Source organism: Anomalospiza imberbis, chromosome 3, assembly GCF_031753505.1.
Source record: "Anomalospiza imberbis isolate Cuckoo-Finch-1a 21T00152 chromosome 3, ASM3175350v1, whole genome shotgun sequence".
Taxonomy (NCBI): domain Eukaryota; kingdom Metazoa; phylum Chordata; class Aves; order Passeriformes; family Viduidae; genus Anomalospiza; species Anomalospiza imberbis.
In genome coordinates this window covers 36,935,373-36,951,595 of record NC_089683.1, presented here as the reverse complement: position 1 = coordinate 36,951,595, position 16,223 = coordinate 36,935,373, and the positions used below count along the sequence as shown (strand labels likewise).

At 42.2% G+C, this 16,223-nt stretch overlaps 1 protein-coding gene across 13 annotated transcripts in view; it reads right to left on the bottom strand.

Moving 5' to 3' along the window:
- ANKRD6 (ankyrin repeat domain 6) overlaps nt 1-16,223 on the bottom strand; it is a 92,094-nt gene that overhangs the window by 8,830 nt on the left and 67,041 nt on the right. For 6 of the 13 annotated variants that reach the window (XM_068184054.1, XM_068184055.1, XM_068184053.1 and 3 more), the window contains 7 exons: nt 8,026-8,124; nt 7,419-7,517; nt 4,072-4,170; nt 3,054-3,152; nt 1,387-1,485; nt 1,073-1,150; nt 161-265 (listed from right to left, as the gene is read on the bottom strand). In XM_068184054.1, coding sequence (XP_068040155.1) covers nt 161-265; nt 1,073-1,150; nt 1,387-1,485; nt 3,054-3,152; nt 4,072-4,170; nt 7,419-7,517; nt 8,026-8,124 — 678 coding nt within the window. Of the gene's footprint in view, nt 1-160; nt 266-1,072; nt 1,151-1,386; nt 1,486-3,053; nt 3,153-4,071; nt 4,171-7,418; nt 7,518-8,025; nt 8,125-13,657; nt 13,997-16,223 lie in introns of all 13 variants that reach the window. The other 7 variants (XM_068184049.1, XM_068184050.1, XM_068184057.1 and 4 more) reach the window with 5 other exon arrangements.

Here is a 16,223-nt window from a genome sequence, read left to right as displayed (position 1 = left end):
GCACATGTGAGTGGGAAATGCTTTAGCAGCAGAGCATGACAGACTGCCTCAGGCAGCTGCTAGGGCCATGCAGTGATGGCTCCAAATAGACTGAGTCCTTGATGGGTTTTTGTGACAGTCCCTCCTTACAGCAGATCCAGCTGGCAATGCCAGGCTTTACCTTGCTCTGTACTACTTCATCCCGTGGCACCGACTGAGCCCTCCTTTCCTCCTTCAGTCTCTCTCTCTTCTTCCTCAGGCTTCTTCCACGGTTAAAACGCGAGACCTGAAGACAGACCACACTGTTACTCAGTGATGTCATGCTCTTTCCTACCACAGAAGACAAGTAATAGAGAAGACCTTTTCCTTGTCTGAAAGGCAGCGGATAAAGGAGAGTGCACTGCCAGATGGACGCTGATGAGACAAACAATGTGGGTGTTTACGGCTGTGAAAACACACCAGCAGTGAGTTCAGTCTGTTGGGGCACTCTGCTGTCCCCTACAAAGGTGAGCACCTCCTCTGCTGTCCTTGGGCTGGTTCCCAAGCCAAGCCCAGCCCTTTCCATGCAGAGGTGACAAGGAGGAGGAGGGCAAGGATTGTGCCTGGTCTCGTGCCCTCCTGCCTTCTGGCCTGAAGAGTATTGAAGCATTTCACACACAGCTGCGAAGTATAAACAGGACATAAACATTTTGTCCCCATTGCAAAGCATCCTCCAGTGCTAACCACCCTTCTGGGGATGGGATATGCCTGAGGCAGGCTGCAGAGTGACACAACTCAGGAGCTGCAGGATACCAGGCAACTTTCTAACCCCTGGGCCACTGCAGGGATCAAGTGCCTCTGACTGCTCCACCCTCTGCCAGTCAGGACACAAAGACGTCTGACAGCACTTCATGCTGAGGTCTAATCTGCACACCTTGCTCGCCTTGGGGGCTGAAAGGCTCTATGTCAATAGACCTGAGCCCAGCCCACAATGCCAGCAGAAATGTAGGAACCTTTCACAGGAGAAGACAAGGAGCAGGGGATGCAGCCTCCCAGGATTAAGTGGCCTCAGCTCCATGTGTATGTGTGTGTTGGGGAGAGATGTGTAATGTACCTGTGATGCTTTAGTGAGCAGGAGCGCAACCTCGGGGTTATTGTGCTGCCTGGCAACCTCTAGAGGGGTCTGGCCTGCCTGAGAGAAAAAAGAAAACAGCATTTTCTTCAAAACACAAGCTACTGGTAACATGAAGTTTCTCCAACCAAGTTCAGTATATACTCTGTGCACAAGAGTAAAGTGACTAATTGCATTAATTTACCCAGATATAATTCAACACTTCACAACCAAGTAGTTTTTACCAAGCCTATGAGGAATGTTGAAGAGACTGTACATTAATATAAAATACCAAAGAAACTCTGTGTCCTGCTTACATTGTTGACAACGGATGCATCAGCCCCTGCCTCCAGCAAGAGCTTCACCACCTTCTTGTGATTTAGAGCAGCAGCTACATGGAGTGCAGTATCCCCTGCCTGCAAGTCAGAAAGCAGAAAACAAACTTGTGACACTAGTCTTTGGGTCTCACCCTACAGAATTCACACCTTCTTAAAAGATGCTCAGAGATGAAAAAAACCTACACTTACTGATGGAACAACTAAGCTTAAATAAGGCCTGGTCAATAAAAAATGACTGAGTGGGGGCAAAGAGCTCCTTCAGTCTGGGTTTGAGAAATGCAGCTGGAGCGCTGGTGATCTGATTTATCTAAACTAAGTGACACATGATGCAGCTTGGAGACAGCCCAGCTCTACCTGCAGTAAATGGATATGACATCTGAAGGTAGAACAAGTTTTCCCACTACAACCTTCTCTTTTTTTTTTCCCCTGGGTTTGATTATTTGGTGTGCAGGTGCTCATGTATCACATTACTCAGAAATACTCAGGTGAGTAGCGGCAGCGAGATGGTTGGCATGCTCTACACAGGTTTCCTCAAGAAGAACAGATTTTGGATCAGAGCCAGGAGGCAATCTGGGTCCAGCACTAACACACTGCCCTGCCCTTGTCTTGGTGCAGTGAGGTGAAGACAGCCGTGATCAGATTTGGGCACTGGTAACAGAGCCAGCAACCATTCAAATGGGACCGGGCACGTGTGTATAATGCCCTCCTGTCCCCCTGGTCTTGCATTTTGCCTTCATAAAATTAGATTTCCTCAGGACTAGTGCCTGTTGCTAACTTAGATGAGGTGTACTCCTAAATCAAATCATTCTATGGGCAAATATGGAATAACTTCAGGTAGTGCTGGGGAATGAGGAAAAGGGATGTCTCTCTGGGCCAGGTTCACAGCAGTCGATTTTAATATTCAGTAGCTCATTTTGCAAGTTAAAAACTCATTTCCAAATAAAATTACATAGTAAATGTAACATGCTGAAACCCATTTTGTTTGCTATATTATCTCATAGTGAAAAAAGAACATTAAATGTACAGTTCAGAAAACATCTTTATGATCCTCAACTACACATGGAAGATTTCCCAGGAACATGAGAAAACATGGTTAAGCACCACATAATATGTTTATTTTGCTGATTTAAAACGTTTTAATGTACTAATTTCATTCCCTTCTACTACCCAATTAGGCTATGCTATAGGTACAGCAATCAATTACTTCCCTATAAAACAACTATGGATGATTAATCTTAGGCTAGACTGATCATTACTTTGAATTTAGAGCATGCTTTTTCTTCACTTTTATGTCCTCTTAATTGGCCCTACTGCAAAATGCAGCAAAGAAAAGTATTCCAGAGGAATTTGCACTTTAGTAGCGTCTAAATATCAGTGAGTTGTGCTTCACAATGTCTCTGTAATGGCTATAAGATCATTAAATCACCTCATAAATAAGCAATGCTTTAAAGAAATAATGCAAATGCGATGGCAAAATAATAAACCACCAATATGCCATTACTTTAAGGCTATTCTTAAAAGCTTAGGCATTTGGTGGCACAGTGGAACACACAGAGTGAAGCAGGATTTCTTGGGTATGAATTCCTCTTCCCAACAACTGGCCGTATGCAAAGGGCACAGAATCACAATGAGGTTCATGCACTGACCTGGTTCTTTTCATGGACAGAACAGAAAGCACTGAGCAGCACCCTAATGATGGGCAAGTGATTATAACGAGCAGCCACATGCAGACAGGTATCTCCTGCCTGCAAACAGAAACAAAGCTCTGAGAATGTAATCACTGTGAGAAAGCCTGTACTTGTCATGATGTTCAGGGATGAAATAATCCTATTAAATCAGAAAGAGCAGTAAACACCACACACCTCCACAGAATAGCAATGCTGTCTTCTCTGCAGTACAAAATCATGGGTGGGAAAGTTTAGCAAGAGCTGGGGTCAGGCAAGATGAGAGCATGAATTCTTTAACCACTGATGGGAAATACTGGAAAAATAAAATGCTATTTTACTGGCACTACAAATCGTGAGTTAGTTATATTTTCCCATTAAAACTGTTCTTCTGAACCACAACCCAATGCAATTTAGAATCTCAACTCAGGGTTCCACATAATGCAGAAAACATGAGTGGCAGCCAGAGCAGCATTCCCATGAAGGGTGGCACTTGTGCAGCTGAGCCTGGGAGATGCACAAAACCCCACAGGTTTCCATTTCTCTGCCCACTTTATTATCAAGTTTTCAAGCAGGGCAAAAATATCTGGCTTCCTTTTATAGATTGTTTTTTTCATTATCTGTCATGCCAGAATCATTATAAAATAGGAGGAAAGCTGTCTGAAACTGAAACCACCTTGAATCTACCACATTTGACAGATGGACACACAGTATATATGATCTGCAGAGCTGAAGCCTTTCACCACTGTCTGTGCAACAGCAAACCCCCATTTGGCTCCTTCTATCCTTGCTCAAGAGATGGGTACAGGTAGTGCATCACTCAATCCTACCAAAAGCATTCCTGTGCATGGTGAAGACAATGGTTGGATAGTGGGTTTTTTTCCAATATAATTTATAATAAAAATAATTTCTCAAAGCCTTTCTAAGTATTTCTACAAGTTAAAGCAAAATACCTAAAACAAAGTCACACAAAAAGGAACATGTTATTTCCAAAACTCACATTATTTTTGAGGTCTGCTCGAGATCCTCCAAGTAACAAAACACGAGTACTCTGGGAATGGCTATTCTGGCAAGCCAGGTGAAGAGGTGTGTTACCTGCCTTAGAGAAATACAGGAAAATATAAAAGCCATATTTAGATATTGGACATAAGCATTAAAATATAAAACCTCACAGATCTTTGCACAAGAAGATCCACCCAAGGGTGGGAAACTGTTGTTTTCCCAAAGATAAGAGATGAATGAACCCAGAGACTGAAATCTCCATTCCGGCAATGGCTTACCTGGGATATAATAAAGGCAGAAATAAGACAGTATAATGATATCTGCATTGGTCAAATCTGTTTACAGGAAGAAAGAACTCTAGAAGCTGTCTCATTCATTAGTCTCAAACAGCTGTGTTAAATATTGAATTTGAAGAACTGTAATTCTTGTGTTTCCCTCATGCACAGACACAAAAAACCAAACTGCTGCCATGGCACGGGATCTTTGATCCCAGCCACGACTGCTGCATGGTATTGAGCAGACCAGGGTCACAACACCTGTCTCCTTACAATTGTCATGCAAACCAGCTTGAAGTCTGGTTGGGTGTGTAGGTGCTCTCATTGGGCAGGATTTTAGGCTATCAAGAAGCTTTGATGTTCAGGAGGCACACCAGTCTCTAGCCAAGATGGGAAAGGGAGTGCAAAAAGCCACCCAGGACCCAGAGAATCACATGCTCTGGTACCTCAAAGAAGAAAATGTGCAGAAGTGGACAGAAATCAAAGAAGTGTTGACTTGTGTATTGTCTTTATAACACTGTGAACAATTTTATAGGTCTGACAAGTTTTTCTGGCAGCATTTGGTTTTTGTTGGTCTGAAAACATTCAGGGTTTTTGGCTCTTGGGAGCTAGAAATTAAATCACCTCAGGTAAAATGGTTTACCAGGCTTACTACGCTGCCTGTTCACCTTGATTTTGTCCTTTGATTTGTCCCCCTTGCTTTCAAGACACAGATCAAAACTGCAGGTTCTGAATTATAAAAGCCAACTCTTAGATGTGGTCTTAGGTCTTCACTTCCATATTATAGACCTGAATATGACTGTATGTCAACCTCTAAGCTGTGGCAGACATGAACATTTCTCTTCTCAGCTAAATTGTGTTTAAGTGTAAACATTTTCTCTCCCAGATTTATCTCTGAAAAGCCTCTGCAATGCCTTTATCATTTATTGTTTGGCAGGTTGGCCCTGGTGGGAAGGCAGAGGTCCTGTGCAGCAGGTGAGGACTTCAGTTCTGGGAGAATTCACAGTGCCAAGGGTCAGAACTCACAGAGTGGCTCGTCTGGCTCATCTCCCGTGGGGTGACAAATCTCTCACCAGCTCCTGAGAGGGAGAGAGGCTCCAAGTTGTACAAGTCTGGGAATCTTCACTGAAATGTACAGACTGATGAAGAATCTAAAAATAAAGCTACAACTGATCTCACTGGATGATCTATCAGAGCAGAAAAGGTTTTATTAAGCCAACTTAAATGAAAATAAACTGCACCTCCAGGGTGACTACTGTGCAGGAGGAATACAGATACCCAAAACACAGTGTCAAATCCTTCCCATCTTCTGGTGCTTCACAAGTTTGGCAAATCTAGCAGCCCATATCTGTCCCATCCATCCAAAATCACACAATAACCAGGTGTAAGTCACCAGCCTGTGGGACGCTCCTGCACACAGCACTCAACCCTGGCTGCCAGAAAAGCTGTCAGAATGATAATGCCTTGTCATCAGTAACACAAAAAGCTGAGAGAACAGAGAAACCATTTTGGGATTAAGTAGACTTAAGCTCTTCATTTTTATTGAAAACAAGGGGTAAAAGCACGTGCAAGCATGCCTAATTCCCACACTTTTCAGCACCTCCTGAGAATATATCTTGTCCATTAAAAACCACCCAAAAAGTAAAATGCAAAGGGTAAGACATCAAAGACTAGCACAGGAGCTGATCAGGCAGTATTTAAGTTTGCCAGTCATATTTCAGCCATCAACCCTGCTGAGCTATTTTGTGCACATACTTTCCCAGAGAGGTTGCCTCCAGCTGACATAAACTACATTGTAAGCTAAATCTTCTGATTCCCTGAGGCACTCAAGCATGCAGGATAACCAGACTTGCATCTTAAGCCTGCACCTTTATACAGAAGTGTATGTGTATACATGGACAAGCGTATCCAGGGACAGGAGCAAAATGGTTCACAAGACTTACAGTCAAGCATGGGAAGTTTACTAAAGTACCCTTGATAAAAATCTAGGTGGACATTACAGCAGAAGTAACTACAGTAAGTAAAAATTGGTAGTTGAAATAATATAAAAGAAGGAATACACATAAAATAATATCAAAGATTATGAAATTGCAGACCACCAAGTCACCACAACTGTACAAATATATGCTTCTATAGTGCCTATACACACGTGCACATACAGAAACACTATGCCCAAGCAACATGCTTTTTTACTCTAAATCTTAGGCTTTGACCAGCTGTCTCCTTTCTTTCTTTCCCAGTCCCCTTTCAGCTGTTGTTTTAGAGACACATTTACCAAAAATGCTCAGAGATCCCCTAAAGCAATCCCAAAGCCCTCTTCCTGTCACACAGGGCACCGTGCCAGCCGTGTGATCTGACCAACCCAGCAGCACAGCTGTCCAAACCCTGACTCTGCTCACATCACGGGCTGCTACCACCATTTCCTGGACTATTCCATCAACTTCTGAATTACTGAATTGTAGTGCCCCTCAGTTATAACAATTAGAGTGGAACTAAACCCTTTACTTTGTTATTCTTTCCTCTAAATGGCTCTCAAGGTATTATAAATACCAAAAGGAACATAATCCAGGTTCATTAAAAGATTCTGGGAAAAGACTATGGTAATATATTAGGAAAAACTTAGTAACAAAAGGCACTTTTTTTTTGTTTCCCTCTGTGGCTTACATTCCTTTGGTTGTTTAATTTCTGGAAAAAAAAACAGATTTTCAATACCTTTTTCTTATTAGTACAATTCATTTCCATTTTAAATCACACCAATCACAATGAATCTCCTCAGTATAAATTAGAGCACCATGGAGATTTCCACAGGAATGGCAGTGTTCCTCAGCTATAATTAATGTATCATTCAACGTGTTATTGAGTTTCTCCTGCGTCAGCTGTCAAAATATGAATTTCCTAATGCCTGTGGATGAACCATCCAGGCGTGATAAATGAAAAGAAAAAGCAAAAAAAAAAATCCCACTAAGAGCTGGCCCCCCACCTGCTGAGAAATGCCATGGCCAGAAATCTCCAGTTCTGAGAATCAGCCACCTTAGATCAGAACTGAAAGCTCCTCCTCCATGGGTCTCACCTTGTTCTTGGCAAGAACATTGGCTCCTGCTTTAACAAGCACTTTGGCAGACTGACTGAATCCATGCCAACAAGCTTCATGAAGAGCAGTGTTCCCATCCTGAGGAGCACACACACAAGAGGAGAATGTTAGGGGCTGTATAACCAACCTACTCTTTTAAAAGTATTTTCATTTCCTACTAGCTCATTTTCTATTTTATTTTTATAAGAGGGTAAAAACATTGCTATTTATCTGGAACTTGAAATTAGTTACATTTACTCCTAAATTAAACTTACAGCCTGGGATTCTCAAGTTTCTGGGATAATCATGGGAACTGTGCAGTCTTTTGCGTAGGGCGTAGTATGGTTGTACATTCCTTTAATTCATCCCTTAATGAGCTGAGAACAGACTCTTAAACCAAAAACTATCAGCCTAATATAGAAGCATAATTAAACCAGTAATTTGTATTAAAGAGATGGTACAGCTTTTTTTTCAATGTAATTGCTCCAATTACTCCCAAAGCATCAGACACTTACTAAGGAGTATAAACTGTAACTTTCTCTCTGAGACCTTAACTTTAGTGACTGCCAAAGCTGCCATTCCTCAGGGCTTTTGTTTTGTCTGTTACCTTGTCTTGTCTGTCCAAAGCACAGCCCTCTTGAATCAGAGTTGCTATTACATCGGTGTTCCCTACAACAGCAGCCCGGTGCAGTGCTGTCTGGTCACCCTGCAAAAAGAAGCAAATTAATAATTGGTACAATTCCCACCTCATTTTGACTTAATGCAAATGCAGACAACACACACAGGGGCTGCATCTTCGACACACATACTGTTTAAATCCAAGCTGCCTTTGAAAACAGTCTCCCTAAACAGCTACCATAAAAGTTTCCAAGATTAATTAAGCTTTTGAAAGTATCAGAGCTACAAACCATTTATAGAACTTTGCAAATCATCACAATCCCATATACAGCGCTGAAGCATTCCAAAAACATGGCAGTATTAGAAGGCAGTGAATTGGACACATTTGGCTCTACGTGTCTAATAGTCATCAGCATCTGAAGAGAACTAAAGGGAATTACAGGCTGTCGTAATTCATCATAATGATCCTCCAGGACTTACACTAACTGGATAAGGCTCTCCTGCTCTGGCTCTGATTGCTCCATCAGCCCTGCTTAGGATAAGGAGCATGAGATGAGATCGGTCTCTTCAGCACCTCTGATGAATTCACCAATCAGTGCTATAAGTGGAGGCAACTTTACGATGAGAAACACAACTACAGGACCATCCTCTTGTTTCACTCGAGCAACTAAGTGATCTTGAGGTCCAAGCGACTTTCATTTCTCTTTGACCCACCATGTAGCAGCAACAAGCAAGTCTCCTACATCAGTTTATTTCCTTTAAGGCAAACTTTCCAAAAGAAATTATGCTGATGTGGTCATCTTGTCTGACTGCTCATCTATCTCCTCTCTAACAACTGCTGAACTCATTTGCTGAGCTAGAGAGCCCAAGGTTAATTTCCAGAATCCTTCCAGAAACTGAAGACTAGGGAAACTTAAACCACTGTCCCTGCTCATCAGGGATTACCTGTATGTTTTTATGTATATGTTGGTAAGAGCCTGATAAGAGAGGCAAGAGAAGGATTTATGAAGCGGTCGGTGTGTAGGGATGTAAGACAGGGATCAATGGAAAATGAGCTGCAGTAGCTCCACTGCTGCCACAACAACTGGTCTTGGCTTTCCTTTGAAGCTGCTTTGAACCAGCAATGCCAAAGCACATCCTGAATCCAGGAACAGAGACAGGCTTCAAAGCTGCATACAGACTTGTTTGGGATGAATAAACAGATATGGAATCCAATCCATTTCTGCTTATCTAGATGATGGTTACCACAAACACACGCAGGACAGAGATATGTCACGTGTGCTAAAAAATCTTGCAGGAAACCAAGTCCTAAATAGACACAAAATTTCTCTGGTAAAATTCTTTATCAGATAATAGCATATTATATTAAATACTAAAATTAGAGGAATTAATGTATTTTTTTATTCTAGAGTGTCCAAGTCTTTAGATAACTGGCTTATTTGAACAATTTGTCCTCAAAGGCAATTAGCAGCTGACTTTAAAATTGCTCTTGGTGGGGTTCTTTTGTGCTAATGACACCAAAATAGTTATTAGTCTATAAAAAACTGAGTATTGCCAACCACAACCTTTCAGTAATCCCTACCGGTAGATCTTTAAATTGGCTTATAATAATGAAGTTGATTTTTAAAAATTGTGTTGAAGGTGCTTTTTAAAAGCCTGCTCTCTATTTTTTCTTGTTGTTTCTAGAGGTTAGATATTTTTACTTTTGTTCTTGCGACTGGAAATGTATTTTAAAGGATTTCAGCAAAGGCAGTAAAGCTTCCAGGAGGTGGAAACAAAAAGTATCGGAAAATTGACAACATGGCAAGTGCTCTGAATTTATGTATTTGTTCCACATTCAAAGACAACCAAAATGTTATGGAAAATGTCCAAATGATACCATCTCACAAGTACAAATGTCAAATAGTCACTGGTTGCTATGACTACATGGAAATCTGCTCACCAACAAACTGAGAAAGAATTTTATATCTGATTTTTGATAATGGCACAGCTACTGTAACTGTAGTAGTGAGTCCTGTGGGACAGTGCAAAAATCATGTTATCTGACTATCAGGAAGTGGAAAGTAATCTGCCAAACTACCCCTGCCAAGTGGTACTGATGCACCAGCAAGTCCACAGAAGATATTACAAAACAGACTAAAACAAAATGGCAACTGCCATTGCAGTAGATGGAATCTGAACAATAAATGATTGGTTCCTACTGCTTTACAGTCAGGAAAATTACTGTGGAGAAGACAAATTTGGGACAGAAATGGATTGTACCAGATTTGGTTTGTAATTAAAGATCTTCTTACTAGGACAGTTTAAATCAAGGCTGTTCCTGTCCCCATCACAGTAACTGCAATGAGGTCAAAGACTATTCAGCTTTTGGGGCTTTGTTGATATGACAGCTACTTTTAACAGCATTTCATTTAAATTTTATACAAACACATTTGTCTGTTTGGAAAGTGGGCTCCACACCTCACTGCTGTAAGACCAGGTTCTCCTTTGTAATCCCAACCCGTATCCTGGGGGGCCATACACTGGGGTGCAGAGCAGCACTGGAACAGCTTCAGCCATGCCTAAGCTTTGTCCCAAAATACATTCTGGTCCCTGAAATAAATGTAGGTGAAGGGACACAAGTCCTGCAAATGACAGGCTCAAAGTGCCTCCTGCCCAAGGTATGGGCTTTGGTTGTGACATCTTCCCTACACAAGCATCCAAGAGTAAGGTCCAATCCACACCCCGACTGGACAAAATAAGCACCTCCTCCATGTAACAGGGAGTGTCAAAGGATATCTCAAACCTTGTTTCACTAACTGTGCCACCTCCCAGTGAAGAGAGGGCACATATCATTGTCCTGGTGGGGGTCCATCCCTACTACCACCAGACCCCTCAGCCAGAAGGACAGGGCAGTACCTGGTCCACTGTTCCCTTACACTTCAGCACAAACAGTTCCCTTAAACTGCTTAAAGTGCTGTGGAAGCTGAACCACCAGGTTGTGATGACTTCTGTGTGACAGCCACTGAGCAACCCAGCCATGGAGAGCATAGCCATCCTATAAATAACAGTGCCTGCACCACTGCACTCTAACCTGCCTTCCCTTCTCGTCAGCAGTGGAGCAAATCCCTGCCCTGCCTTTCACGGAGTCCAAGAAAACAGATGAGTTGTGGTCTTTTCACAGCATGAATTTTCAGGCAGTGTAATCACTGACTTGTGTACCTTTTATTAATTACTGAAATAAATGTCTCTGAAAGTACTCACTACAATTCTGTCTTTAGCAAAGCATTAGGGGTCTGTTCCAGAAGCTCAGAGAGCAATTACATCGGTAAATGCGTATTAACCGTCCAGACTATTATGTTGGGCACAATTTATGATTCTGTTTCCAAGGGATTTATGTCTTAGGAACAGACTGCAGATCAGTAGCAATGAAGAGAGACAATTCCAGCACCGTGTCACAGAAACATGACCTTGACAGAAACAACAATCTGCCCAAATGCAGATGTGGGCCCAAAGCCAAAAAGACTTAAGTGAGGCTCAGTAGAAGTAAGGCACTAAGGTCTACACTGGTGAATCTTAAACCCCCTTCCTCAGACTCTGCCTAGCCTGAAGGCAGCTCAGACTCAGGAGATTCCACTCCAAGATGTCCATGCCCTGGTCAGTTTGCAAGGCGGGTACAGGGCACTGCATCACGGTGGCACGGCACACCCTGGCCCTGCACAGCCCTAGTGCAGGCAGCTCCCCTCCTCTCTCTGGCCCTGTGAGTGCTGTCACAAACCTGATGGAAGAAGATCCATGCATGTTGCAGGTACAGCCACCACCCTTCAAAATTAAGCCAGTGAAGGAAGTGGCCACTGGCTTTTCCACAGTAGCCCAGAGGTATCGGTGCTCTCTCCCTTTGTCTTGCCATGGCAGCACTGCAGTGTTGAAAGTTCTCCATTTTTAGGAAAAAAAACCTTGGTATTCATTGGGATAGTAAGAGGCTGACACTGTGAGACTGGGATAGAAACCTGCCTGCAGTGATGCAGAGTATGCAGTACTGCACATCACAGAGCTCTACCTGTAACAGGGCTCCTGCACAGCACCAGATACATTTCAAGAGGGAGGGAACCATGCTCTTTACAGAGGGCTTAAACACCTGCTTCCAGGTGAGGCTTACAGGCTGGGAGTCCTGAAGAAAGGCAGACACCTAAATCTTAATTTTTCCCCATGGACTTTGGCATTACCCTGTCTTTAGCACTTCTCTGTTGGCATGGCTGTTGGCATTTGCTCAGTGTCCTGGTGTTTGCAACTATCTCCCCGAGCTTCCTTATGTGCTATCTTAAAACAGTGGATGCAACCACTGGGACCAAGCACTTGGAAATTAGGCAGGTATCTATTTACATCTGAAGTTCACCCCAAGGGAATGAAACAACACAAGTGACTTCCAATACAGTCTCAGGTAGACTTCTGACAGCTCTCCTGGGTTACTGGAGTCTCTCTTACAGACTCTACAGACCCAAATTAATGAGATTTGGTTTACATTAGTTTGTAATATATGTTAATTTTTCCTTTCTCTGATTTAAAAAAACCCAAACTATAACCACATTTTTGCCTGCACATTCCTATTCTCCAGAGAATTCCTAGTCTCCAATCTCCTTAAAAGCCCTTCTCCCATGTGACACTTTGGCTCCTCACTTCTATGTTTGCAGAAATCAACAGAGTATCTTGCTGAAGGAGAATTGCACCAAAGTCACAGAATCATAGAATGGTTTGGGTTGGAAGGGACCCTAAAGATCACCTAGTTCCAACTCCCTTCCCATAAGCAGAGACACTCCTCTAGACCAGGTTGCCCATCCAGCCTGGCCTTGCACACTTCCAGTGATAGAGCATCCACAACTTTGGCCCACCAAAAAATAAACAACCAAAACAACCAGAAAAAACTCATGGCTTCAATCCCTGATACAAAGTGCTGAACAGCCCTTGTAAAGTCATATAATATAAAATCAAACCACTAAATTCACAGCAGAAGTATCAAAATACTCTAAAGTTAAAATACAACCAAGTGTTACATACTTGCAGGAGCATACAAGCATATGTGGATATCCTGAAACAACTGTACACAACGGGAACTGAATATGCTCTCATGTTTCTCAGTGTCTCTCTGCTGCTCTCCTCTTTTGCTACAGAGAGGCAGTCATGATACTCAGTTAAGAAATTCATTCTTGCACAATAAATGATGATGCATGACCAGCAGAAGTGATCAAGGCATGAAAAATAATCATGAACAAAACAAATTACAGCCTAAATGAAATGGGACCACAGAAATAAGCCACTTTGCACGTTTCCATTCAGCTAGAAATGATTATGAACCCTGGGCTATTGTTCCATTTGAAACTAATTTTCTGCTTCTTAAACTGGAGCTTCCAGAAAGGAAGTTTTGGGGCTTTAGCCTTTGTTTTAAATCAACTTGTTTTCCCAGCTAGATTCTCAAGGGTGCAGACAGGGCAGGAGACTGGATGCAGAGCACGGAGCGCCAAGCGGGCCATGCAGCCATGCAGCGCGGGGAGCTCAGCCATGCCACAGCGCCGCACCAGGGGTTCGCAGCATGCACCGGGACAGGCGTCAGGCGCAGGGCAGGGGTGATGCACAAGAGTTCTAACCTCCTTCTCTCTTTCTGATCTTCTAGGTTCCTTCCTAGCCTTTCTCTTCTGGTTTCTCTTATTTTTTTCATCCTTGATTTCCTTCACCGGGACAAATTTCTCCTGGACTATTTCTGAGGTGTGTGCTGTATGGACACTCATTGACCACTCAGAGATGGCACTGGGATCCCAGTAAGAGTTGTCAGTATTGGCAGGGAGAAGGAAGGAGTCAGCTCCCGGAGTGGCATATTCTACAGAGCTGGACTCCACCGGCTGAAATTCATAATAATCCCACTCCAGGCCACTGGAGGTCATTCTTCAACTAATTCTTAAGGCTCTTACTGTGTTTAGGGAATATATCTGTGGAACATGAAAGGGAGCATTTTAATCTCTCCACAACAATTAGCAGCTTTTAAGTTTCTGCTTATCATCTGGCAAATTAAAACTTGTTCTTGAATTTGATCAAAATTTAGGTTTCTCTTTTATTTAAAAAAATAAAATGTAGGTCATTGTTTTGGATTTTTGTGTGCTATCACAACAATGCCATAGACCAAAATCAACAAAATAATTTGCTTTTCAATTAAATATAATAGTCCCCACTCTCACAGGTGTTTTCATATCTGAACCTAAATTTGTATTCCTGGAAAACAGCAATGAAACATACAGATGTTAATCAACACTTGAAACTAAAATGCCTTCACTGCACACAGTAAAAGTGACTGAAAGCATAATCAATAGATTGCAACTAAAGGAGACTACAAACATATTCTGTGGGGCATAAACTGTAAAACTGAGTTATACAAAGAGAAGCCATAAGCAGAGAACCTTCTTTGAAGACCTATGTAAAAGGAAAGCAGAAATATTTTAGTTAATACCTATTACAAGCAAAAATCTTCATTTGGAGTTTTAGACTTCCTCCAAGACAAATCCAAACACACCCTTTGAAATTCAGAGACTCCTGAGGCTCTCCTCAACCCCAACCAAATTACTACTAAATACAGAGCTACACATCAAAATACGTTTTAAAGAAAAGGTATCTATGAATCCAGCATGCACATTAATATGGGCATGCTGTTATGCCCATATTCATCACCACATTTAGAAGCAGTATCCAATTGTTGTGAACAAAGCCCCGGAGAAGCTCATAAGACAATAAGTCTTCTATGAGCTGAGTATTTCTACAAGTGCAAGACTCTTCACTGAACTGAAATGATGCTAAACACTGATTTACTGATTTTCTATCATGGCTATGACATTTACATATAAACAGCATAGACTTTATTCCCAGATGATTAAAACAAATGAATCAGACTTATTCAAAAAACAGTTTCCACAGAAACTCAATTTGACCAAATCAGTGCAAGCTCTTGCTTTCTTAAAGCAGCAGTTTTCTCAGGAAAACTGGCTGTATTTGTAATATCTACAATTTTGTCTTAAATACCTAATGAACCATTTCTGCTGGGAGAAGTGAAAAAGCATACCCAGGATACATCTGAATAAACTGATTATCCTATTGCACTTGCAAATCTGCTCTATCTCACAGATGGGCAAAGGGAAAGGATAAAGAGTGCAGGAACAATTTTTCTTCCTGGAAGAAAAAGTTTCCCTGCAGAAAGCTGGCCACATCAGTACCCCAGTCCCAAGCTCGTCAGGTAGACTGCTCATGTCTCCCAGGGAATCAACTATTCATGCAGAGAAAGAAACCAGTTTTCCAGTTGCTATAGACTTTTAACTCTCTAGACACAAACAAATGCCCAAAGGCATTTTTAAAAGGCACCTAGACATTTCCAGTGTCCTTCTACTGGTCATACAGGTGCCACTACTACCACCTTTGGACCTCTATGGCCTTTGAAGACTCTCCACCTCATATATTACAGGGAGAACAAAAGCAACTCTACTTCAAACTTCTTCCAGTGTGCCATTAAAAGTTAGCAATTAATTTGAAGAAATCATGATTATTCAACTGCTATTGCACATTTCAGCATATACATTTTTTCACCAGTGAGGGAACAAAAACCACGTTACCTGTCACTCCAAAGCACCTTAAAGCCCAGCCCTAGATTAGAACTATAGTTACAGAAACCCAAGAAATTCCAGCAACTTATGTATTTTACCAAATGAACACAAACTACCATGTGCTAAATTCAAAGCTGGCTTTTGTGCTGATGCCTCACCACACAACAGCCTCAGAGATGTGACCACCCCCACATGAAGCGTAGTGACATCAGGATGATCTCCCCATGGCACAGCACTGTGCTATGGGCAGCTGTTCTGGATGCTGAGGGATGTCTCTACTCAAAAAGCATCTCCCACTTCAGGCAAACCCAAAAATGGGTTGTGTCCCCTACCTGATGTCCTCCAGTGGGTTCCCACAATGAACTCCTAGTGCCCAGAAGCAGCAGATGACGACTCTCGCACCCACTTGGCACAAGCAGAGCTCTTATAAAGCTCCACAGCTTGAACAAGAGGACTAAGCTATTCACTGAAAACCACCACATTTTATATTGTTTCCCATGCACTTTTGCATCTCTAATAGAGGTTACATCTCTGAACTGGAAAATAGACAGATTTTGTTTCCATTTAATCC